Source organism: Mauremys reevesii, linkage group 19 (assembly GCF_016161935.1).
Source record: "Mauremys reevesii isolate NIE-2019 linkage group 19, ASM1616193v1, whole genome shotgun sequence".
Classification (NCBI taxonomy): Eukaryota; Metazoa; Chordata; order Testudines; family Geoemydidae; genus Mauremys; species Mauremys reevesii.
The window spans coordinates 23,709,625-23,734,513 of NC_052641.1; the positions used below are offsets into that span (position 1 = coordinate 23,709,625).

Genomic DNA, 24,889 nt, shown 5'->3' on the forward strand with positions numbered 1-24,889 from the left:
CTGCCCGGGGGCAGCTAGGCCTCACCCTCTGGTGTCTCAGCGACATGCTCAGTGTGGGAGTTACCTTTGAACTACTAGTGAAAAACAAAATGAAGTCAACGGTTCGTTAAATAGCAGCTCTTCCCTGAGCCTGGCGACAGCCCCTGGGACCCTTTGCCCCAGAAGCGCCTTCCTCCTTTGGGTCAGAGACACGCAGGCGCTCCCACCCGCGGCTCGCTGCTCTGAGCCGGCCATCCTTTTCCGAGAGCGCTGGGCCAGTCCGGCCAGACTGCCGCCAGCTGGGAAAGCTCACCGGACAGTAGCTCAGGAAGCCAGGCACCCGAGCGAGCCCTTCCTGCCACCGGGCTGGGAGATGGGCCTGACCCTCTGCGTGGGGAGGGCTTTGGCCAGAGAGCGCGAGTCGCGTGTGACTGCGGGTAACAGGCCTCAGCCTGGCAGGAGGGCAAGAGCCCGGCTGCATCTACAATGCCAGGCAGGGCACCAGGGATGGTTGGCGCTAGCAACAGAGGCTCAGATTCTTTAGCTTGCCACCCACCTTGCCAGGGTTTCTGCCACGTGCTCTGCCACAGGAGCCTAGAAACAGCCTAGAATGCCCCCGCCCCAGGCAATGCAGCCGCTCAGCCTCCACACACACCAAAGCCATCCCAGCTCCCAAACCCCCGCTGCCTTAGGAGCACTGGCAGCAGTGCCACACCCCCACCCCACCCTGGCCCCTTTCCCCCTTTGGCTCCCTCCATCCCCGAGCCATCCCGTTCCCCAGCTCCCCCGGCCCGTTCTCTCTGAGCTGCCTTCTATCCAGCCCACTTCCGGCAGCTCCCCAGGCTCCCAGGGGGGACTCCTAGAGCAGGGAGGTCTGGCTGGCTTTTCCCTGCAGAATGCCTTGTACGTGCTGACCTGTTTGGGGGGAGGAAGCTGGGAGGAAGTGCAGCACATAGGGGTTGGGGCCAGAAACAGCCCCACTTTCTTATATTCACCCTTGCAGCTTCCATAGGAAGCAACATTCATCCCATTCCCATCCTACCTAAATTGTACAGTGCTGCTGTGCATTGCTGAAGGGCTGCCATGGTCCACCCCAGAGGTGCTGCTGTGCATTGCTGAAGGGCTGCCATGGTCCACCCCAGAGGTGGCTGTATTTCTTTAGTGGGTGCCGCGGTCTCTATAGATTGCTTCCACCTACTGGTCCTATGTCCAATAGCAATCATAACCGTAGACTGCAAATGGCCCCAGGAGAACTGCCTGCTAAATCTATTCACTAATGTTCTTTCCTTGGCCACACAAACCCATTGCTGCCATCAAATTATCCCAAGCCGCAGTGGGCAAAGAAGTCTCTGGCCGCAGTGTGGTGAAAGCTCTGCCACAGCAAACAAGAAATCTGCCCTGCGGCATTCTTGAAATCAGCAAAATAAGGTCGAGGCGGCACCAACCACATGGGACTCACAGCATCAGATTGCAGATGGTTTTACCGGTGAGCGATGAGGGTTGACAGCAGCTTCTGCTGCCAGTACCACACGCTCAGCCTCTAGCAGAGGAAGGAAATGCAGCCAAAGGAAAACAGGAGTCTCCAAGTTCCTACAGCTCATGTTTGAAAGGGTAGAAAATCCGCCCGAGGCCTGCCATGCTCTAACATTTGGGGTTGGGCGGGGCCTGCGCTCTCCCAAGCACTACAGGCTACAGGATCGAATCATTTACCAATGGCACTGCTGGACCGCAGCCCCGCTCGAACCTATCCAAAGCAGGTAGCTACGGATCTGTGTTTAAATCTCTGCCCACCCATCCCCATCTCCTAGCGTTACTGGCACTAGGCTTTGGGTGGGAGGAGACCCGGAGATCTGTGGAGTCCAGTTTCCAGGGACCGCATCCCCTATCTGCATTGTTACACAACGTGACCCTTGTTTGCCAGGCCGGCACAATGGCGGCAGTCCTGACTAGGTGAAGCCCTGGCATTGCTGTTGTACAGTACATGTCACTCTGGGGGGAAGAGGGGCTGATGGATTTGTATTCACATGGAGCAAAGCCATGTTTGAATGGTGTACCCGTGCGGACAATAGAATTACAAGGCTACCCAGCAAGGCAGCAGCGAGCTGAAGCCACTGTTTATAATATCTCCTGCAAAACAACAATCACCCGTTCCCAGAATCCAAGCAGAACACTGATATGATTGAAACGAACAAAAAATGCTTCCACAATGCAACTTCCTGGCACTGTTCTGGGCAGGGAGAGGTTATTTTAAGCAGTGAAGCACACCGCCATGCTCTGCAGGCCCAAGGAGGGGGCTGGCGTGCGAAAGACCCCACCTTCTGAGACAGTCTGGAGAGGAGCAGAACCGGGGCCACGGCCACTCTGGGGATGGCTGTCCCAGCAAGGCAGCTCGGGCACCGTGTAAGCTCACAGTGGCATTGGGACACCGTTGAGGGAGCTACTCTGGAGATCGCTGCCTTTCCTTTTCATTTGCAGCTCAGTGACAGTGCCCAGCGCCGGAGCTCTGCAGAGATTTGGTGACAGGCGCTGACTGGCGCTAAGGCCAGATCTCCAGTTTCACTGCCCATTACAGCACCTCACTCAGCCGACTGCCTCACTTTGCGTAGAGTCCAAATGTCTTGTGACTCCTCCCAAAACAATCCCCATTCAGTCTTTAGAAAACTCCCAGTGCAGGAGTCTGCAGGCCATGCCCCTGAACCAACGTGCACCCCAGAATCCCACCCCTGAATATGCCCAGAGCTTTGTTAGAGTTTAATCAGGTCCAGCTCACAGATTCGCCTCAGGCCTGCCCCCTTGGGCTGGGAGTAACACCTGCTGCCTTGGGAAAGCTTCAGAAAACAACCTATTCAATTCCTGCTGCTGTAAAAACTTTAATAACATTTACAAAATCACTAGACCCCCTGACCCTCAATTCCTGTGAAACAGGGGAATCAGCGTGGCTCCCCAGACAGATCCAGCTGTTGTAACCTTACTGACTTCAGCAGATTCATACCAGGATGAATTTGACCCAAATCCAGCACAGTCTTCTGAGGATGACACCCCCACTTCCCCTCACCCCTGTATTCCAAACAAGTCATTGTGGGGATGGGGGGAATCCTTCTGCACTGAATAATTTTTAAGGAATTGAGTGTGATACTTCCTGTAGGTCCTACATAAACAAATCTGTGGCCACATGCAGCAATGCCTGGGGATGCACATAAACTGCTTGGTTTATGTTTGGCCCAGAGGAAGGGACAGGGGAGCTATTTTAAAGAAAAAAGCAGTAATTTGCATGAAGACCAGACTCTCTCCCAGACTCTGTAATGTGTGTGGGATGGAAGGGGGGTTGGAAGGTAGCACAGGGTGGGAGGGTTGTGGGGGTCAACAAAGATCCAGTCCTCTTCCCCCTTCAGAGAACTAGAGTTGGAGCAGCCTGGCTGGTTGCAGCTCCTCTGTGGCTCTTTCCGGTAATGTTGGTTGCTAACTTGGCTCCGGAACCACTGAGGTGTGAGTGTCACTGATCCGGAGCCTGCAGACAGTACATCTGGGTCAGCAGCAGCTGGGGACTTGTGGCAGGAGGTACCCACCCCCGGCTGGCGGCGGATGGCAGCAAATTGCACTGCCAGGAGGCAGCTGGGCAGGCGCACGCCAGACTCTGGTCTGTGCAAGCACAGCAGTGTGGGCAGCTGGGCAAAGCCCAGGCGATGTGCCCCGTCCTCCTCGGGCAGCTCAACCGCTGCCCTCGGCCATCTGGCTCAGGAAGCAGGAAGGCAGCTCAGCCGGGCGTGGTTTCTGGGCCTGGCCAGAGGGCCCACTGGGGCTCCACGGAGATGCTGCTGGCCGAGGAGTCCCCTGGCCCTGGTGGCCCTGCCAGTGCCCAGCTGACAGCGCTGCTTTCCCTGCCACAGGCTGAGGAGAGATTGTCTAGACGATAATCCCACACACTTTGGGCTTCCCCAGGCGCTGGCTCTGCTAGCCATTGCCTGCCCACCACCCTGGCGGTGAGGAGTCCAGTCCTGAGCCCACAGGAGACAGGCCGGGGCGTTTCCTCACCTCCCGTGTGCTCCAGCTGCTCCGCGCTGCGGCGCCTGCCACATGCCCCGGCGGGAGCGCGAGGCAGGGAGAGAGCCTGGGAAGCAAGAGCGGTGCCAAGACACGGGGCAGGGCAGGACCCCCAGGAGAGCTGGGCAGCAGTGCCCCTCCCCCACCCCCACTATGGCAGGAAATTCCCCCCGTCTGGAGGCCAAGGCTGCGGGCGAGGGCACCAGTTAGTGTCCCTGGGGTGCAGGCAGCTCTCCATTAGCGACTGGGCCGAGACCCTTTCCACCCATTTCCGCCAGGCCAGCACACTGCCTCCAGCAGGGGTGGCTGGGGGGGGATCTGAACTGGGGCGCTGGGAGTTCCCGTCTCCCAGTGCCCGGGCTCTGAGCCACCCTGTGCCCTGGGCAGAGGCTTCTAAGGAGCCCTGGTGCTGAGCCTGCAGGCTCCTTGCCCAGACAACAGTTGAATTGGGGCAGCTTTGTCTCCCCCTCTCTTGCCTTCCCCGTGCCCAGCTCCAGGTCTGAGCATCCTTGTGCCCCTGGGAGTGTGTGGGAAGGGGGAGGAGGGACCTGCTGCAGGCCAGTGACTCGGGATCCTGCTCTGTGCACAGACTGGTGGAAGCCAGATGCCGCAGGGTGGATTCCTCCCAGCCCAGGGGGGGTCACACCAGGCCCCCTGCACAAGTTACACCCTTTAGTTTGGCCCCTTACTAAGGGCTTCAGTGGTGTGAGGGGCCTGCAGGGGCCCTCTCTGTTGGGCAAATTTCAGCCCCACTGTCTATTCCATTCGCTAGCATTGCCTCTGGAACACACCTGCAGGCCCCACCCTGGAGTGACCAGCCAAGCAAACCACCTACCTCCAGCTCCTTAAAGAAGATGCAGCTCCGTGCCCACTCCACAATGGAGAAGAGGGTCTGGTCTGCCATCTTGCACATGAGGCCAAAGGTGCTGAGTTTCTCATGCCGCCCTTTGCCCTGCTCCTGTTGCAGACAAGCCAGTATCCGTGCCTTGACCTGGGGCTCGTCGGGCTCCAGCTGCAGCAGCTTGAGAATGACCTCAGGGATGTCGGGTGGGGCGCTGTTGGGATAGGCATCTGGATACATGTAGCTGGCCACGGACTCGTGGGAATTTGTGTAGTGGTCGGGGTACTCTGACTTGATGGTGCGGTTGGGAAAGGAGGGGTAATGGTAGCTGGACAGCGCCCCGTGGCTAGGCACAGTCATTCCCAAGGACGGCGTCCCGTACGGACTTCTGTCATAGTCGACTGGCGTCATAGTGGCCGGGTTGGGAGGCAGGCTCTTGGACACTGAGTGGATGCCGTGGATGGTGGAGGACAGGTTGTAGTCAGTTTGCACTGGCGACACGATCTGAGGCACAGTCTCCAGCTTAAAGCCGTTGGCGCGTATCAGAGCTTTCTTCTGCTGTTTTAAGGCACGATCCCGCTTGTACATGGGGCCGAATTTATTTCTTCCTCCTCGCATCCGGTCCGCACGCACAGCTGTGGGGCAGAGAGAAAGAACAGCCTTTGGCATTCAACTGAGCCCGAGGGAGCCTTATCTTCCCAAGAGATCATGGCAAATAACCCTGAGGGCTCTGTCCAGACAGACTTGGGGGGTGGGGAAGGGGATGGTGAGGAGGAGGGGAAAAGGCCAGATAGTGGTGAAACAATGCATCTTGTCCTGCAGCCGTTCCACCATGGGAGCGATGGATGGCTGCATTGGGAGACGGGTCCTGGTGCAGAGTCTCTCTCTGAGCAGCCAGTAGGGGGTGCTGTCCTAGTGAGGCAGCATAACCCCCTGGCCCTGGATCACTAAGAGCATCAGGCCGAGAACACGCCCAGTTCCTGAGGCCCTGTCCTCCATGACTGAGCTGCTTCTTTCCCAGGGTCTAGATAAGTGTTGCAGACCTGCCCCCCAGCAGTAAGGCCATCTTCAGCCACTCCCTGCATTGCCACTCACTAGCCATCAAATCAAAGAGTTTCAATTTGCAGAAAACTGTATCTCAGCAGCGTTGCCTAAGTCTCACTATTTTATCACAAGTCTTGCAATATTGGTGCTTTTCTTAAAGCCCAAGCTCCTGGAGTCAGGTGAATACGTGATAATCTCATCTTTCATGTTAAAAAAAGGGGGGGGACTAATTAAGTTTCTAGTGCTCATTCTTGCAGAGAAATGCTTGAAAATGTGAAGTCAGGAGGCAAATAAAAACAACCCCAAGTTATTGTTTTTTAAAGTCTCAAGATTTTTAAACATAACCTCACAATTTGCTGGATCTTGACTCGTGATTTTTGAATGACTGGGAGTTGCCATAGTGTCTCAGTGAGATTTTGTTGAATTGGATCCAGTCGTGCACTCCTTCCTGTCAGTCCCTTCCAACACGACCATTACACGCAAGACAAATGGTCAGGCGAGCTCTCCAAAACATATTGGCCAGATCTGCAGTTGGTGTAGACCGGCCTAGCTCCATTGATTTCAACTGGACTATATCGATTTGCACCAGCAGTGGGTCTGGCCTGGTGTGTGTATTATTAAAAACATCTTAAAACTCTGCCCAAGGAGTCTTACAACAAACTCCTCGCACTAACGGGCCCATTAGAACCTCTCCCCTTTCAAAGAAACAGATGTTCTCTCTGGACCCTAAAAGAAACACAAGAATGTGTCACTGCTTTAGGAAACAGGTGCTTCTTTGCTTCACAAGATCATTCACTTTCCTCTGTGGCCATTCCCAAGAGTGTTTTTGCCTTAAAAAAACACTCTTGGAAGAGCCTCAAATAGCTGAAAGCTCCACGTTGGAGATCTGCGCAGACGGACATGAGAAAGGCTGGGCGGCTGGTGACCCCCGTGCTTGGGAAGCCACGGAAAATGTGTACAACAGGGGAAAGCAACTAGCTTTGCCACCCCACTCTGAGTGGAGAGCTCAAGTGTTTGTGCTTCAGCTGTTATTTCTGCAAAAGGCATCTCACTAACCTTTCCTTTCACTGCAGCCTCGGAAACCCGCTCTAGCAACCTTCACTGCACAACAGAACCACAGCGCTGGCCAAGTTTCTCAGAGACTGGCTGGGACCATGGGACCATTCAGTAGGGACTGAAAGCCAGCCAGGAGGCAGGCGATGTTTGCAGAGACTTTCCTTGAAGGGGCACTCGCACTCCATGGAGAACGCTCTCTCTAAAGAGAAGCCTGTTTCTCCTCCCTCATTCCGTCTTACCTAGGGATATTTGCCTGGAAACAGCCTCTCTGGGGGGCTGCCTGGCTAAGGGCAACAATGTCTGTGGAATACAGAACACTTCACCTCTCCGTCACTGTTTGAGAGCCCACCTGCTTTGCCCTCCAGCGGCTGAGCAGTACATTATTATTCCTCACAGAGAGCACGTAAAAACCACCTACACGGTCAGCACTAACCTGCGCCCTTGGTGGCAGCCTCCACAGGAAGGCAAAGCACTGAATGAGCCAGAGAGACTGAACTCCCCTTCCACACGTCTCCTTTGTCTGCACTACAACGGTTTGTTCCCGTTTCCAGCGCTTAACACAGTATAAAAGCCCCAGGACAAAGGGCGTGTTCAAGCACTTCTACCTGCTCAGAGTAGGTTTCCATGCCCACCGGAGCCCTCTCTTCCATCAGTAGCTATGTCACTGCTACCACTGCTGGAGAATGGCTAGTGAAGACACCCTTCGAAACGATTCCTGTGACACAGGCTTGTGGCACAGAGGGGTGTGCAGAGGAAGTTTGCACAGCTCCTACCTGGGCTGTACCTGTGCTGTTGAATAAATAGAGGCGTGCAGGCCCCAGGGCACTCAGCGTAGCATCTTTCACAAGCGGGAAATGAACACACCCTTTTTCTTTAAAAACAAGCACCCTAAGAGAGAAGACGTGCTTTGATTCTCATGCATTCCCCTGTGCCTACTACTTCTGCCTCACCTGGGATCATAAACACCTTGCTGTTTGCTGCATCCCAGCTGGGTTCTTGTGCTGCCACAAACACAAGATTCTGATCTCAGGTGGGAAACCGAGGGCAGGGCAGAGGGACTGGTTAGAAAAGCAAAGATCCTGTATTCATTCAAATGTCTCCAGGAACAAAATGAAACAGGAAGTACAGATGCCTCCAAACTAAGGACAGACAAAAATGATGGAGTCTGAGATTTTTGCAGCTATTTAGACCGTTTCTTGGATTCCCAACACAGTCTGAGTTCATGAATCTTTTTGGCTGTAGTTTAACACACACTCCAACCCCATTCACCTGCTCTCACTCTCTTTCACATACACACGCACCTTAAAGAAATCAGCTCTAGCTTAGACTCTTTGCTGTGAGCGAAGGATCGAGGGATCAAAGCTAGGTTGCTATAAGGAGATGCCCTATGTCATGTGCCATATTCTTTTTCACTCTAATTTCTCTCCCCGTTTCTGTGCCTTTCCTCACAGTATCTATTAAGTGGGGCAGTAGTGTGTAAACCTCCCAACCCATGGAGTAGGGTCAGAATTAGGCAAAGTGAGTTCACTCATCTCCATTCTAGACAGAAACATCTTCAGTGTGGCCTCAGCTACTCCTTTATTCTCCAGAGTTAGTGCAGAAAGAGCCAGCTCTACCCGGATCTGGTTACTAATTCTGTACTCGACGGAGAAGTATTCCTGAGAGATCGAGGTTACCGCCCACCTTCTCACTGAAGCTCCTCCCTCCCCCCTGCCCCGCACCCCTACCATTCATTTCAGGATCTGCTTTGAAATTGTTCTTCCTATTTTTAAAACTCTCCCTGGATTTGTTCCAGCCCATATCACAGGCCCTCCCTGCCCCCTCTCCCACCTCAGGCCTAACACTAGCCTCCTTGCCATCCCTTCACATAATCGCACCACGATTGGTGCAAGAGCCTTTCCACTGGATCTTTGCATCCCTCTTGCCCCTGGCCTGCACCACTCAGTGTTTCTGCCCCTCTGTTGCACGTTTAATTCTGTGAAACGTGCTCACCAGGGTGAATTTGCATGGGCCGTGTTGTGCTGTCACTCTAGAGGGAAAGCCTGCATGCGAAACCTTTTATTATCTGAAGCTGTGCTGTGATCAGCACAAACACACTGTACTCTGTTAATGCCGAGCAGCTGCAGAGACTCTCTTGTCGCTCTATTGCGGGGCACTCAGGTGAGCATTCTGATTTGTCTGGGATATGCTGAGATTGTGTTGTTCACACAGTCCAGACTTCTCAGTCGTTTCCTTTCTTGAGCATCAAGAGAGGCCTATGTCAACATCATACTTGTCCCCAAAATCAATAATTTCAGACTTGCTTTTGTCCTATTGAGTTGAAGGATCTCTTTAGAAGTGTCAGTTCAGATTTTCTGCCCAGTAAATACTAATAACTAAGGAAACGTAAGCTCCAATTTTCACCACAAAAGACAGACAGTCAAGTTGGGATGTCATTTTTCCTCTAGGTGATCCCTGTTGGATAAGCTACTGCAGAGTTTCATCAAGCAGCTCAGAGAGCGGGGAAAAGGCTGCTTTGAACAGACAGGCAGCAAGTATCCTGGCTTTGCCTCTGAGCCCCACAAACACACAGGACCACACTCAACCCTGCTGTAAGCAGGGAAAGTGCCTCGAAGTCAGGCGGGTGCCAACAGGGAACACGGGGCTCTGATTTCAGTGTCCCTCACCCATTCACTGCACACAGGAGCGGAGTGTGAGTTCTGATTGCCAGCGAAGGCGACCGTACCAGTTCTCAGTTACAAGACAGAGTGCTGGTACAAAGTGTCAGACCCTGTGATTTAGCAAAGCCCCTGGGCAGTGCTTAATTTGTAATGAAAGAGGTACCAGGGCTCAAGCAATTAGGTGCCAGGGCTCAAGCAATTTTTTTATTTTCACAATTGATGCAGCAAGCCCAGAGGTGCCAGAGCTCTGACCTGCCAAGCCCAGAGGTGCCAGAGCTCTGACCTGCCAAGCCCAGAGATGCCAGAGCTCAGCCCTTGCAAGCCTTAGCACAAATTAAGCCCTGCCTCTGGGTAAGCCGGACAGTTGGCTCAGGAACTGTTTGTAACTAATACTCCAGTCACAGCCAGGGCTAAGGCTCAGATCTGCTTTTGAAATGACACTCAGCGCTGATGCCAGCTCCATGGGTGAGTTTGCACTGGCTGCCTTCACCATTAAACGTGTCCTGCTCTTAACTGCCTTCTGCCTCCAAAGCCTTCTGCCTCCTTCCTCCTTGGGAAATGATTTCAGTTTTTATTCAGGTATTAGCAGTACTTTATGTTCAACCCCCACTTTGCTCTTAATTCCCATGTGAATGGAGCACGGAGTCCCCCAACCCTGGACAGCCCCAGCACTGTCTGCCCAGATCTTTTGATTTGGTGTAAAATTTAGTCCTTTTTTTCCCATTTTTGTTATCCCGTGTTTGTAATGGTTTTTCCTGGCCCTGAGCCCTGTGTGCATTGTGAAGTTCTGCAACATCAGTGTGTAAGTGCCACGTAAAACACATCATAATACAGAAGAACAATATGGCCTGATTCTGGTATCAGCCACACCAGCACAAATCAAGACTGACATCAGTAGCATGACCCCAATGTCAATCTGGTGAGAGATCCCCTGTGCTACTATGAGTCCCCTTGTATAAGGAGAAATTCTTGTTACAGTGAATGTGGCAAAAGAAAAATTATATTCTCACTGTTGTATCCTGCCATTTTATCCTGATTCTCACGATGCTCGGTGTTTTCCTTAAAGCCTCGCCTCCTGGAATTATGCAAAAATAGGGGAATCTTGGCTTTCATTTAAAATAAACCAAAAAACCAAAACCCAGAACATTTTCAAGCCCTTTAGCTTGCAAAGAAAATCTTCAAAGTGTGAACCCTAAACTCTGAAAAACCAGAAGGCAAATCAAAAGAACCCCACATTTATTATTTTTTTTAAATCTCATGATTTTCAGGGTCCTGACTCATGTTTTTTTAATGCCAGGGTTGGCTGTGCTGTATCCTAGAGACTGGTGACAAAAAAAACAATCTAGCCCTGAATGGAAAGTTTACTTTGGAATGATGATATTACAGTGAGAACCAAGGGCTGTTTTTAATTCTGAGGTCATTGCTTAATTCCCAGGCACAGCTGTGCCAGACAATCTTATAACCTAAAATATTGCCCATGAAGATACGGATCCACTGACCCAACCCAAATCGTGTTTAAATAAAAAGAAATGAACAAACTACAATTCCAACACACTGAAGAAAGAATTTCTTTTGCTATAAGCAGCTGTCATAGCTGGCTTTGGGCCTGATCCTGTGTACTGGGTGCCCTGAAGTCCCAGTGATATACATGGGAGAAGACGGTGCTCCACACGTCACAGGATCAGGCCAGTTTAGGGCCCTAACTATTTACACCACATCCATACAACTGTCGACCCCTCCATTCTTCCCCCGGAGCACACAGAGTTAAGTGACATGAGGCAGCAGACCGGGGCTCTTACCTTCTAGTCTCATTCCCACCGTCAAGCACTTCTGAAAGCGACAGTACGGACATCTCTTCCTCTGGGTTTTGTCGATTTTGCAGTTCTGGCTTTCGGTGCAGGTGTAGTGCTTGTTATTCTGCACGGTCCGCTTGAAAAAGCCCTGATGGTAACGAGAGAAGGCAGAAATGCAGTGCATTAATACGCCAGCATTTACAGTCTGTCCAGGACTACGCAGGCATCCCGGGGAAGGGGGATCCTGCATTAGGCTGCTGTTTAACATGGATGATTTGTTCCTTGCCTGGAGAAATTCTTTACAGACCCACTGTCCTCGGCGCAGAGGAACAAGTGGCTTTGGAAGAGTTGGACACTGCACAGCGATTAAAATAGCATCTTAGGTGACTGAGCTCTGCTGTTGCCTAACAGTGAATCATAGTTGGTGGCTTTTATTTTCTTGGCCCCTATATTCTCGTTGGGGGAAATTACTTAAAAAGCCGCAAGAACAAATTCTCTGATCTGGAGTTAACGGCAGTGAGCAGTGCCATGGGGGACTCACATTGCCAGAAAAGCTAACAGTCACAGACAGGAGCTGCAGAGCCAGAAGTCATGTATTTTTGTTCAAGTTTTTAAAAGACAAAGGCTGCAGGCCTGGCTTCTCTCCCCCAACGTCTGAACTCCCTTGCCCTGAGAAGGTGTCTCTTCTCAGTCAGACATGATCTGAACTCCAGGAATCTGACTGCAAGACCACGGGAAACATTTGATGTTTTTCATCTGCTTAGGACTCTGCTGAAATACAATGGGCCTGATGCTCAGCTGGCATAAATGAGCATAGTATTCAAGGCGATGGAGTTACACCTATTTACGGCAGCTAGTGCTGAATGCTTAGAAATGCCAGGGCTCCGCGGGGAAGCCAGTGAGGCCATTGCTTTCTTTTTGTAGATTTCTTTTTTAAACAAATTTGGGGAATTGTGAAGAAGATGAATCTGGCCGGGGGGAACATCAGCCTGCCTCTCAATCTTCATTAACACCGTAGGTTAAAAAGGGGCCTGCTCTTTGAATACAAATCTGTGTCTATAGCGTGATTTATGTCTTCAAAGACCTGGACAAACATTCGCCCCAAACCTGTGAGCGGCAGCTCAGCATTACCACCCCCACTGGGCAGAGAGAGCAACGAAGATACTGGCCCCTTAGAAAGGCCCCAGAAAGACCCATGTGAAGCAGACCACAGAGCAGGATCCCAGCAGGCCAGGCCAGAACCCTGCTCAGTCCAGCACACCCCCAGGGCCTCTGCCTCTCGGGACTGCCCCATGGCACAGACGCTCATGCGCCGTTGGCTTGCCCCAGAGGGGAACGGGAGCTCAGGCAGAAGGAAAGGCAGGGCCAGGCTGTGTCTGCCAGGGCTTGGGGGTGCGATGCTCCCCGCTGAGAGCAAGGAGACTGTTTAACATTAGTCAAAAGCAATTTGAGAGCTGCCCCCCCTCCGATTTATCCCTCAGTCCACAGCCTCTGAAAATACAACACAGCCAAGGGCTGGCTATTCGGGGAGGCGGCATTTAAACTAGGATCTTTCCAGCTTCTGCAATTCCTCCCCAGCCCCAGGCAGGTGGAGGGACTCTTGCTGTGCTCTGGTTTGGTGCTATGGGAAAGACCCCCCCCTTCCCCCTGCCCCCCCCCTTAAACCAGAAACTACAGGTAGCAACCGGCCTCCAATTTACAAAAGATATTCGCCATTGCCTGGGAGATCCTCCCATTTCACCTAATTACACCTTCGGCCGGACACATACAAGCAGCTGATGGGAAATAAAGGAGGGAGGAAAAGCCGTTCAGAGGTCAGGGGAGCCGCTTTCCTTCCAGAGAGGCCTCGAACAGCGGTCACCCCCCTCCCCCCCACACACACACTGAGCCCCTCACCCACCATCAGCCCCCGCAGTGACAACAAAATTCTGCAAGATTCGGCTTCGCTTCGCTTTGCTTTCCAGTCACCCTGGTATTTGGTTCCGCGATTTTCTCTCTGTCTCCGGCACTTCTAAAGCGCCGGTCACCCGCACTGCAGCTGAATTGCGAGGGGATTTGGACAGGATCCCCCCTAAATCGAGCGCGCTCTGATCTCCTTAGATGCACCCCAAGAGATGCAGCCTCTCCCCATGCAGCCAGCCCCGCGGTGGCATCTTCCACGCGCCAAGCACAGAACGGTGCCCAGTGAAATGCCACGGGACAGCACCCAATTCTGTTCCATTTGCTAGCAAACATTACTGGGGCTCCGTATATTTCGTTGTGCAGATTAGTGGTGCAAGCAACGGTGCACCCATCTGACTGCGAAATAAAAATAATCCGCACCGCTGAGCGGGCTAATTATAGGGTTAATATTTTTAAACTAAAATAATAATAATAATAATCCCTGAACCATTTGATTTAATTTATTTTGATTGCTATAAAATTAACATTTCTAATATCTCTTCTAAAGAGCTATTTAAAAATATCTAAAGACCCTAAAAATCTATTTTGGTTTGATGAGCCGAAGAGTCAAACGGAAAATGAAAGAGAGAGAGAACGAACACTCTGCCTCGGCAACTCGCTTGCGCCGCTTAAACTCAGTGAACTTTTAAAAGGCTTGGGGAAACCGGGCCATAAATCCGGAGCGAAATGATTCTACCCGCTCCGGAGCTACACTCCGGCCAAAAGTGCCCGAGTTACTGCTCGGTACGATTCACCCCACGGGCTGGCTACAGTTTCGTTTTAACACATTAAATGTGCAGAAACACGTCTTTTGTGCATGCACAAATCATAGTAATTTGGGCTTCAGGTATCTTCGAGCTGCTTTAACACACCAGCCCGGGGCGGATTTTGTGGAATAAACCCCCCTTGGGCCAGCGCTTTGCGTGACTCCCCGGGGCAGGTTAATCAGGGTTTGTAACAGAAACGCTAAATAAAACGGGGAAACAGGAGCCAGCAGCTCCGCCGCTTTACAGCAAAGCGTCATTATTGAAACACTTCCCCGCGCGCAGGCCGGGCGGGTTTGCAGACCCAGCCGCTAAGGATGCATCAGCTCACCCCGGTCACTTCTACTCCAAGAACAAAATTATTTTAGTTCTTTAATTCCCCGTTATATTTCTTTGCGTTGTCACATCCCCGCGATGTGACACGCAAACCCCGGCGAGTGTTTTCCGACTCAGACTGGCCCTCTCTGGGGCTGGACTGCGGGCTTCGCGTTTCTTAGGAAAGGTTTGAAAAGTTCAGTATTCGGAGAAGTCCAGCTGCCCCTGCTCCTGTCTTTGCGGAGTGGCTCCAAGGTGCAGCCCCTTCGCTGAAATTCACGTGCAGCTTCAGACTTTCCAAGCGCCGCGCTATCAAACCACCGAGCGCTTCGGCCAGGAATTACCTCCAGATTTAGTGGAAAACTAGATTCGTTCCGTCCCACGCTCCCGGCTAAAGTGGAGGTTGGGCACCGGCAGGGGGGAATCGGGGCTTTCCCGGGCAAGTGAACACCCCGCATCATTTATTCGCCAGGCACATTGTGAGCGTTAAAAACCCCCAACCCGACGGACCTCGCGAGCTCTGCCGCGCGGGGAATTAGAGCGCAACGATTTCCCGGCCTTGCTGATCAATTCCTAACTCCTGCCAACGAAACCCTGGAGGGGCCGGGGTGCCCGCCCTGCCCCCGCTCCCCTTTGGCTGGGGCCGGCGGCGAGGGGCCCCTTTCGGGGCGAGCCTCCCCGGCGCGCGGCGAGCCTGGAGCCAAGCCCGCTGGAAGGGGCGATCGGGCCGGTCCCTCCTGGGCCCTTCTCGCGAGCTGCCAGCGCGTCCTGCCCGGCCCCGCGGGCGGTTTCCTACCTTGCAGCTCTCACAGGTGAGCAGCCCGTAGTGGTACCCGGAGACCTTGTCCCCGCAGACAGGACACAGCTCGTCCAGGTCCTCATCGTAGGTATAGTCCATCGCCTCCGGGCCGCCTGCGGGGAGCGAGAGCGGGTCAGCGCGGGACGAGCCCCTGGCCGGCCCGGCGGGAGGCGCGGAGCGGAGCGCGGGGCGCTGCGGAGCGTGACAGGCAGGTGGCGGGTGCTGCGGGCGGACCCTTTATAGCGCCTGAGGCTGCACATCCAGGCTGGTGCGGGGAAGTGACCACCCCCGAGGGGCGGCAAGCCCGGCTGGGGGGGCGGCAGCCGCGGGGGGCTGGCAGCAGGGCGGGGGCGGGGGAAGGGACCTGGGGGGCAGGGCCGGAGACTCTGGTGCCACCCTCGGCTCCCCCGCTCTGGGCGCGGGGCTGGACCCGCCTGCCCAGGGGTGCTGGGGCAGCGGGACGGAGCCGGCCCGGGAGCAGCGAGGGCTCTGGGCTCCGGCTGCGCCCTGCCCCGAGGAGCTCCGGGGACAGGCCCGGGCCCAGCGCGGGGCTCGGGGTCCCGCTGGCCGGGCGCACTGGGGGCCGCCGGGACCAGGAGCAGGTCCTGGCTGTGCCCGTCTCTGCTCCGGGGGCCTGGACGGGGGAGACCCGCGGGCACCTCCGGGCTTGTCACCGCGGGAGCTGCCGCTGGGCCCGAGCCCGGCCCCACCTCGGCGGCTCCGAGCGCAGGCGGGAGCTCAGCGCCCCGCGCCGACGGCACCGCCAGTACCGGGCCATGGGGCAGGCGGGCCGGGCCGCGCGGGGTCCCGCCGCCGCCCCCGAGCGAGGGGCCCGAGGCCCTGGCCGGCTCTCCAGGAGCCTGGCGGGTCGCGGGGCGGCGGGAAGGGGCGCAGGGACCCGGACCCCGGGGTGCGCTCGGCAGCGGCCTGGCAGGCAGAGAGCGCCGGGCAGGGCCACAGCAGGGCTCGCCCCGCGGGGACAGCGCGGCGTGGCCGCAGGGCTGGGACGGCCGCGTGCCCGGGCAGTGCCCTGCAGGGAGCCGGCCCGGCCCAGCTCCGCGGGGATCACTGGAGCCTCCCACCCGCCCCCGGCTCGGATCGGAACGGCCCCGGCGCGACCCCTGCAGCCGCGCCCCGCACTAGCCCCGGGCTCAGGCACCGCCGCGGGGGAGGTGGGTCCCGGCTCCAGGGGCTCCGCGGGCTCCGAGCAAACACCCGCCCTGGCCGGGCCCGGGGAGCCGCGCGCGGGAAACAGGCGCAAAGGTCCCGCTAAGCCTCGTGGCGCGCAGGGGCAGGTTGCGCTGCTTCGCGGCCGGCCCGTTCTCCCCGCGAGTCCGTCTGGGCCTCGCCCCGCGCCGCGGGGCTGCCCTGCTGCTGGGGAGGGGCCGGCCGGGCTCTGCCCTCCTGGGTCACTGACTCTCCCCCGCTGCGGGAGGTTGCAACAGGCGGGTCCTGGCGGCCCAGGTGCGCGCCCGGGCGCGCACGAAACCCCCGGCCTAGGCAGCGGCTGCCCCCCGCCTGGTTCGCGCCCCGGGCCCTGCGGGGTCTGGGATTTCCCTGCCCCGGGTCTGCAGCGTTCGCAGGGGGGAGCGCAGGGCTCCTGGGGGCCCTTGGGGTGGGGGTGGGGTCTGCAGGAGACCAGCTGCCCGGGAGCCGGTCTCGGCTCCTCACCAGGGCAAAGCCCAGGGGCAGAACCACACATGGAAACCCCCCTGCACCCAGCCCAGTGCGGAGCGCCCTGAACCGCGGCGCGAGGCCCTGGGGATGCGGGGGGCTCAGCACCGCCCCAAGGGGCTCGGCTCCTGGCCGGCTCGGCTCGGGGGGGCTCCCGACAGCCCCCGGACGCGGCGCCCGGCTCTGCTCCAGGAGCTGCCCTGCAGGGTCTGGCCGCCCCCGCCTCCGCCCCGTGCGCAGCTAGCGTGGACCAGACGCTGCCTTTGCTAACTCCGAACCAGCGGCACCGTGGACAGACCCCCGCCCGCGTCAGGATGATCCTTCCTGCAGCCCCCGGACCAGTCCCAGCCGGCGCCAGGCAGAAGCAGACTGAGCAACTGCTGCTCAAGGGGCCTCCATTCCTTTTTTATTATGTGCTGGGGGGGGTAAATATATCCCTGGTCAGGGCCTAGCCCCCCCACTGCCTCCCCCCAGTATTTAGCCAAGGGTACCGTGCTGCCCCCCCCCCCCCCACGGCACTGAGAGCTGATTCTACATTTGACCATCTCTCTACAGCAGCAGTTTCTCAAACCTTTTCCAGATCAGGGATGGGCTTGCTGCCCCCTGAACTGTGCCAGGGAGATCCCAGGGACGGGGCTGGTCCACAGACCCATCCTTGAGAAACACTGCTCTAAATAACAATACCCCACCCCCCAAAAAAATCAAAGGACCACCGAGCAGTTGAAGCCCCTTAAATAATGAGCTCAGAACCTGGGTTTGAAAGTTAGCTGGAGCAGCCCGTGAGCAGCGGGAATTATTACACCGGGCCCTGTGGCTCTGTGCTCTAAAAGGTGTAAAAGAGTAAGGGAAAGAGGTGTCCTCTGAGCACTGCCAGGAGGCAGCCACCTAGGGAAGATGCCCCTGGAATGTCCCGGAGACAGGGGAAGGGGAGAGCACTTCCCCCTCTTCGAACACTTGTCTATTGCCACGGCCCACCCGAGCTCAGCAGCTGCCCCGGTGGTCACACGCTGCCCTGAGGCCTCTCCCCTGCACTCACACCTGGGGAGGCCAAGCAGATGGCTGGCACACAGCACAGGGCACCCCCAGGCTTCGCCAGGGCCTACAGGAGAAGACTGGGTAGGATAGGTTACAAGCTGGGTTTGAGCTGGGGTTTGCTAAACTCCACCCACACACCACCTCTAACCCTAGGCATGACACAGCCAAGAACTTCCTGCACTGTCGGCCACACGGGAGGGAAGGCCCCACAGGGTTGATGGCTGAGATGAAGGCTCAGCTTAGGGCCATGCGGAAGGGAGCAGAGCTAAGGTGGGGGTTGGGAGGGGAGGGTCTGGCAGTCATTTATTCAACTTTGTCTCTGCTGGTTTTCAGGGGTTTGTATTTAGCCACCCTCCTCCTTCCAGAAGCCAGCAGGCAGTGCCAGCCTCAGCCCTGATAACAGCTACTGGAAAGAAGCTTTCGTGCAGTTTGCCTGCAGCTACCTTCAAGCAAGGCATGGGTTTAACACAAGCCTCTTCTGAGGCACCATAAACACAGGAAAAGCAGATGCGAGATGAACCTGCCCACCCCAGTGGTAGCAGATGTCATCCACAGCCCAGGGCCTAGCCGATCCTGGACAGTCAAGGCCTGTGGGATGAACTGTAGTTGAATCACTGAAGCTGTAGAGGGCCCACAGATGACCAGAATTCATCAGCCTCTTAAAAATCAGCTGGGCCTGTTCTCATTGTAGTTACTGGCTTCTCATTGCTTCTGAAGGGCTGTAGAAATCCTTCTAAGGAGCTATAGTGACATAACGGTAGGAAAGCTTCACCTTCTTAGCCAGAGAGGGGCCTTTGGCTGCTGGTTTTATGCTCCAGGAATGGCTCCATTTCTAGTTACTCAAATCCACCACCTGATAATTGAATCGCACAGCTGACAACTCCAGCACCACGGAGGAAGAAGTGCAGCCTAGCACTCAGTGCAGACTCATGAGCTCTGGTCTACCTCCGCCACCCACCAAACCCTGGGACCTCAGGTGGGCAATTTAACCCAACTGTAAAATAGAGATGAGAATATCAGCCCCAACTTTACCAGGAAACTGGGATTAATCCATCAGTAAGGAATTCCAGGCTGTCCAGGGCTTTGAGATCCTCAGCTGGAAGGTGCTGGTGGATGCTGTGTATAGTGGAACATTTGAATCCTTCGCTAGGGAAAATTAATGTCGATAACAATAGATACAACTATAGGAGCCTTGCACATGCCCTGCCTGCAGTAACTAATGCAGATGGTGACCTGACCCCCTTAGCTGATGGCAGTTACTCAATGCTGGGATTTAATTCATTGCTTCACTTAGTTTAGAGACACTTAACGAAACATTGCATGGCAGCGACATCAGAGCACAGCTTACTCCAGAACACACTAATGTGCACTGTACATTTTCTACTGATCAAGTGGGTTTTGTTCTGTTAATGGAAGTTTGCTGCTTGCAGGCAGGTATGAACCCCGCACCACACTCACCTGTTACGTTCCATTTGAGAAAACAGGAATCAAGGCTTTACCCAGCAGATCTGTGAAGGGTCTCCACACACTATCCCCCCCCAATCCCCATACACACTATCCCACCCCCCCACAATCCCCACACACACTATCCCACCCCCCATACTCACACTATCCCCCCCAATCCCCATACACACTATCCCACGCCCCACTATCCCACCCCCCACTATCCCACCCCCACAATCCCCACACACACTATCCCACCCCCATACTCACACTATCTCACCCCACAATCCCCACACACACTATCCCACACCCTCACACGCACACAGACTATTCCAGCCCCCTCACTCACTCTTTCACCCAGCCACCCACATTCCCACCCCCCTCACATATGCACAAGAGGCCTAATGATAATGTCACTGTCTGCAGCCGCCAGCACTGATGTTACAAGGGAAGCACACCACAGGGTTATACGAGTGTCTGTACACATGGCATGGGCCTGAGCAAACTGCAATTCCTTTCCCAAAATCCCAGTGAACGCCCAGCGTTCGGTCTTGCTCCCACGACTGGCGCAGCCCAGGGGTTATCTTCCCACCTGTCGCTTGGTGCGTTACATCCCCTGGGTGGGCCCTGTCTGGGCTATATCAGACCAGTGTGACACACACTTCGTCTTCAGTGTGCAGAGCATTAACTAGTGCCACCGGGACAAATCCAGCCCTGACTTACACTCCTCAGGAAACCCTCCATAGTAACAAGGTTGCACAGCATGTGAATCAGGAGAGATACTGGCCCGTTGCAAAAACAATTGCTCTGCTACTGTTGCTCCAAAAATTCACCCCTCAAGAGCAGTGCAGTGCCCTGCCACCTAGCACCTGGGAAAAGCAATTGCCTTTGGGTAGCATTTCAGTAAGAGGGGCTGATACCTGGCCCTGATGAACTCATTCTAACTAAGTCGAGAAGCAGATCTAAACACCCCGGCAGCACAACACACAGCTCCAGCGGTGGACAGCATTCAGATACCCCCAAACAAGGCAGAACTCCCCAGTCACCCTGCCAGGCCCAATTCAATGGGAACATGAGCCTCACAGCCTGTGGAAGCCGGTGGAGTTGCATGGATGTGCAGAAGGGCTGGCTTTGGCCTCAAGGGCACAGGAAGGTTTGCAGAGCTCACAGCTCATGCTCCAATACATCTGTTAGTCTATAAGGTGCCACAGGACTCTGTTGCTTTTTACAGATCCAGACTAACACGGCTAACCCTCTGAAGCCTGAGGCTTGTGCTCCATCTCAGGTGCGCCTCTTCCCTGCCCATAGCTTCCGGAAGGAGGGTCTGGACTGGGTCTGAGTTTCTGGAGCCCAGAGTGAAATTGCAGGGGTGTGAATCTCCTGGGAACAAAAGCCATTAGCCAGCCCCCTGCAAGCAAAACTCCTGTCGCTCCTCACAAAGTTCTGCTGGGGCCCAGGGCACATGGGGCTCTGCCCCTCTGACAGATGGTGGTCTCCTCCTAAGGTAGCAGCCTCAGCCTTCCGCACGCGGCAGGGAGAGGGGCACTGCCCAAGCAGAGGGTTCCAGATCCCTGAGCTTTCGCCATCGGGGTGGAAGCTGCACTCCCAGTGGGATGTGCGGCGAACAGGAAATAGACTCCAGCGGGATAGGATCACTTCGTTCAAACACACCATTAAAAGAGCCTCGTCTCTAATAATAGCTGCAAGTCAGCTCTCAGTGCAGAACAGCAGTGCTTTGACTATTGTTAGAGGAAGGAAAACTCCCCTTAAGAGCTCAGTAGCCCGTCATTCACTATCATGTTCCTCCCAAGGATCTCAGGGAAGTAGTTGGGTGGCTGAAGAGCAGGGCAGGGGGTGGGGCCGTACCAAGGAATTGTTCTCATAAAGACTAGACTAGAAGAGGCAATCGCAGCCTCAAGTTTGGTGGGGGAAATGCTCCAAAATGGCAAGGACTGAAAGCAACTGGGAGCCAAAGACTGGTGCTGTCTCCTGCATATATTGCACCCTAACCAAGAGCCCGAGGGCCGGGGGGAATCAGGCAGTATCCTGCTGAAGGGAAGGATTTCTATTATGCTAGGAGTCAGCTGACCGGGAATGGGGCCGAGGCTCCTCCGCTCTAGTGCTCTGGCCTTAAGTTGGCTGGGGGAATAAAAGCTGGAACCAGCTGATGGTTCTCTGGTGCCCTTGGTTCAAACCCACAGTGGAAATACACATCTGGTGCTAAGTGGTGGCAGTCTGAGCCGGGAAGTCCAGGGAGGATCCCCCACCCATGCCTGTAACCCCTTGAAGCATGCTGGCAAAGCAGAGACGTGTGTGATAATGGGACTGTGACTTTAAGGACTGAGCTTCCCAGACAGAGAGCCTGGGCAGGGTGCTGGGAAGTGCTTGTTATGCACAACCAGCTGGACCCAATCAGAAAATAAAGCAGATCTCTGTTGTGCTCCTTAAGCACCGAGTTCTTGAAGACCACATCTGGCAAGCGTGCCCTGCCACTGCCCGGCTGTACTAGTCCCACAGATGGCTCGGCCCGAGGGATCTCCCCTGGGTCAGTTGCTCTCAGAATGGAGGAGTTTCAACTCTTTAACCTCTTCCCCTTGTTCTCCAGCCTCGGAGGCTATTGCGGGCTCTGTTTGTACCTTCCTCTCTCCTCCACCCTAGAGATGACACCACTGAGAAGGCAGCAGGAAGGACATTTTCCCCCCTACCAACATCCAATCACACCCATCCGTGTCCAGCTCTCTCAAAACCAATTCAGTGGTTCCCCCACCCCCGCAGCTCCCACACGGAGGCTGTTGCAGAACCTCACCCCTCTGAGGGTTAGAAACCGCCTGTTAATTTCCAGCCTGAATTCACAGCCAGTTTATCTGCATTTGTTCTTGTACCAACCCTGTCCTTTAGCTTCAATAGCTCTTCATGCTCCCTGCTGTTTACCCCTAACGTATTTATCGAGCGCCATCAGCGCCCCTCCGAGCTGTTTTGGTTGTGAGGAAAGTTTGGGAAACAATTGGTATTAAAGTGAAGAAGTGGGTCAAGCCTCAGCATTCCCTGGAGGTGGCTTGGGCCTGGTGTGGAGACCAGCAGCTCTCCTGGGCCCATTACCCCAAATTCTCTGGGACTGAGGCAGCACCAATCCTTAAACAAGTGAACCACCTGGAGTGGGGGGGTCCAGCACTTATGGGAAGCAGCAAGGTGGGTGCTGTACAATGGCACAAGCCATCCCAGCTCCACACTGCGGGGCCTGGGCCAGGTGCTGGTGGGAATTCACAATAGCAACCGATTCCGAAGCTTTTATTCCATTAACTGGAAACTGAAAGAGACACAGCTTAAGCCTCCCTTCCCAAGGCACCACCAGAGCCTCCCTCGCAGCCCAGCCAGCAAACGCCCAGAGTTAGACAGGGACCAACGCCCAAGCAGAGGGCTGAGCTGCTGCGGCATTGCGCGCCGGGAGCTGCAGAGTCCTGGCCAGCCCCAAGAGGGGCGGCTCAGCCTGTTTCACCCCCAGGCAGGAGCCAAGACAGCACTGGAGGATTTTAAAAGTGCAATGATTGAAATGACCTTGATTATTCCTGCTGTGAAATACTCACTCAGAAGGCAGCTCTCTGCTGGGCAGGCTGGGCGAGTCGGCGCTCTCGTTAGCCCCTCCAAAGTGAAAGTCCAGACCACCGAGCCTCGGCTTTAATTGTTCAGCTGGACTGTCCCAGCGGCCGGGGATGGGGCTGATTTACAGGCCCCCTCTCTGTTGCGTGGGTATTTAAACATGCAGACGCACACACTGTCTTGTGCGGGATGCCCAGCCAATCTGCTCCCCGCTGGGGGCTAGGCTCCGGGAAAACGACTCCAAACTAGTTGCCTCATTGGCTTCTGTGGCCACGTGATCGCGCTAAAAAATAATGAAGATACAAACCCCTGCTCATAAACTAGCGTTAGAAAGTGACGGCGTGGAGATAAGTGGGACCTTTGCCATAGATAAAGCAAGAGGGAGAAGAACCGTTCAGAGGGAGGGATGGGATGGACACGCACTAGCCAGGGAGGGGAGAAGGAGCTCATTAAAACACAAGGGAGGGGAATGGAACCAGGCGGATTTACGGCCCCGCTCAAGCAGGGGGTTGGGCTTTTTGGTCCCCTCTCCTGCCCCAAGATATAAAAGACTGGGGGATTGTGCACCCACCCTTCCCATACAGGCCAAGCACAACTTAGGGGCCGCTGGGAAAAGACTCCCTCCTCTCCATCGGGCAGCCCTGTTACTGGGCTTAGAAACCTGGGACTAGGAGTCAGGGACTTTTGCCACTAAGGTCACCAGTCCAAGCTAGTCTGGATTGGGGGACTTAACGAAGCACTTCACAGCTCATCATCCGAGGTCAGAAGAACTGCCACAGTGGGTCCATCTAGCCCCGTATCCTGTCTCCTGACAGTGGCCCAGAGGGAATGAACAGAACAGGACAATTGAGTGATCCACCTTCTGTCCTCCAGTCCCAGCGTCTGGCAAACAGGGTAGGAACACCCAGAGCTTGGGGCTCCGTTTCTGACTGTCCTGGCTAGTAGCCCCTGATGGACCTGTCCTGCATGAACTGATCTACTTCTTTGCTGAGTGCAGTTATAGTCTTGGCCTTCACAACATCCCCTGGCAACGAGTTCCGCAGGTTGACTGTGCATTGTGTGAAGAAATACTTCCTTATGTTTGTTTTAAACCTGCTGCCTCTTAATTTCATTGGGTGACCCCCTGGTTCTTGTGAAGGGGTAAATAACACTTCCGTAGTCACTTGCACCGCACCCTTCATGACTGTAGGGAGCACGAGCATGTCCTCCCTCAGCTGTCCCTTTTCTAAGATGAACAGTCCCAGTCTTTTTAATCTCTGCGGATGGAAGCTGTTCCAGACCCTTAATCACTATTGTTGCCCTTCTCTACTTTTTCCAATTCTAATATATCTTTTCTGAGATGGGGGGACCAGAACTGCCCGCAGTATTCAAGGTGTGGGCGTACCAGGGCTTTATACAGTGGCATGATGATATTTTCTGTCTTATTATCTGTCCCTTTCCTAGTGGCTCCTAACATTCTGTTCACTTCCCTGTTACTGCACACGGAGCAGATGTTTTCAGAGAACTATTCACAATGACTCCAAGATCTTTCTTGAGCAGTAACAGCTAATTTAGACCCCATCATTTTATATGTAGAGTTGGGATGATGTTTGCCAATGTGCATCACTTTGCATTGATCAGCAGTGAATTTCATCTGCCACTTCATTGCCCTCAGTCACAGTTCAGTGAGATCCTTTTATAACTCTTTGCAGTGAGCTTCAGACTTAACTATCTTGAGTATCATCTACAAACTTTGCCATCTCACTGTTTGCTCCTTTTTCCAGCTCATTTATAAATCTGCTGAACAGCACAGGTCCTAGTACAGACCCCTACGAGACATCATTTACCTCTTTCCATTGTGAAAACTGACCCTTTATTTCTTCCCTTTGTTTCTCATCCTTTGACTAGTTCCTGATCCCTCCCTCCTA

The 24,889-nt window shown here is 54.8% G+C and overlaps 1 protein-coding gene across 4 annotated transcripts in view; it reads right to left on the reverse strand.

Moving 5' to 3' along the window:
- The window catches only part of NR5A1 (nuclear receptor subfamily 5 group A member 1), a 59,066-nt gene extending 35,886 nt beyond the window's left edge, over nucleotides 1-23,180 (reverse strand). Inside the window, exons 1-4 of one of the 4 annotated variants that reach the window (XM_039506266.1) lie at nucleotides 22,970-23,180; nucleotides 11,421-11,562; nucleotides 10,632-10,696; nucleotides 4,856-5,496 (exon numbers count right to left, since the gene is read on the reverse strand). In XM_039506266.1, coding sequence (XP_039362200.1) covers nucleotides 4,856-5,496; nucleotides 10,632-10,696; nucleotides 11,421-11,473 — 759 coding nt within the window. In that variant the 5' untranslated portion in view covers nucleotides 11,474-11,562; nucleotides 22,970-23,180. Of the gene's footprint in view, nucleotides 1-4,855; nucleotides 5,497-10,631; nucleotides 10,697-11,420; nucleotides 11,563-15,230; nucleotides 15,366-22,969 lie in introns of those variants that run through there. The other 3 variants (XM_039506265.1, XM_039506263.1, XM_039506262.1) reach the window with 3 other exon arrangements.
- Nucleotides 23,181-24,889: the final 1,709 nt, after the last annotated feature.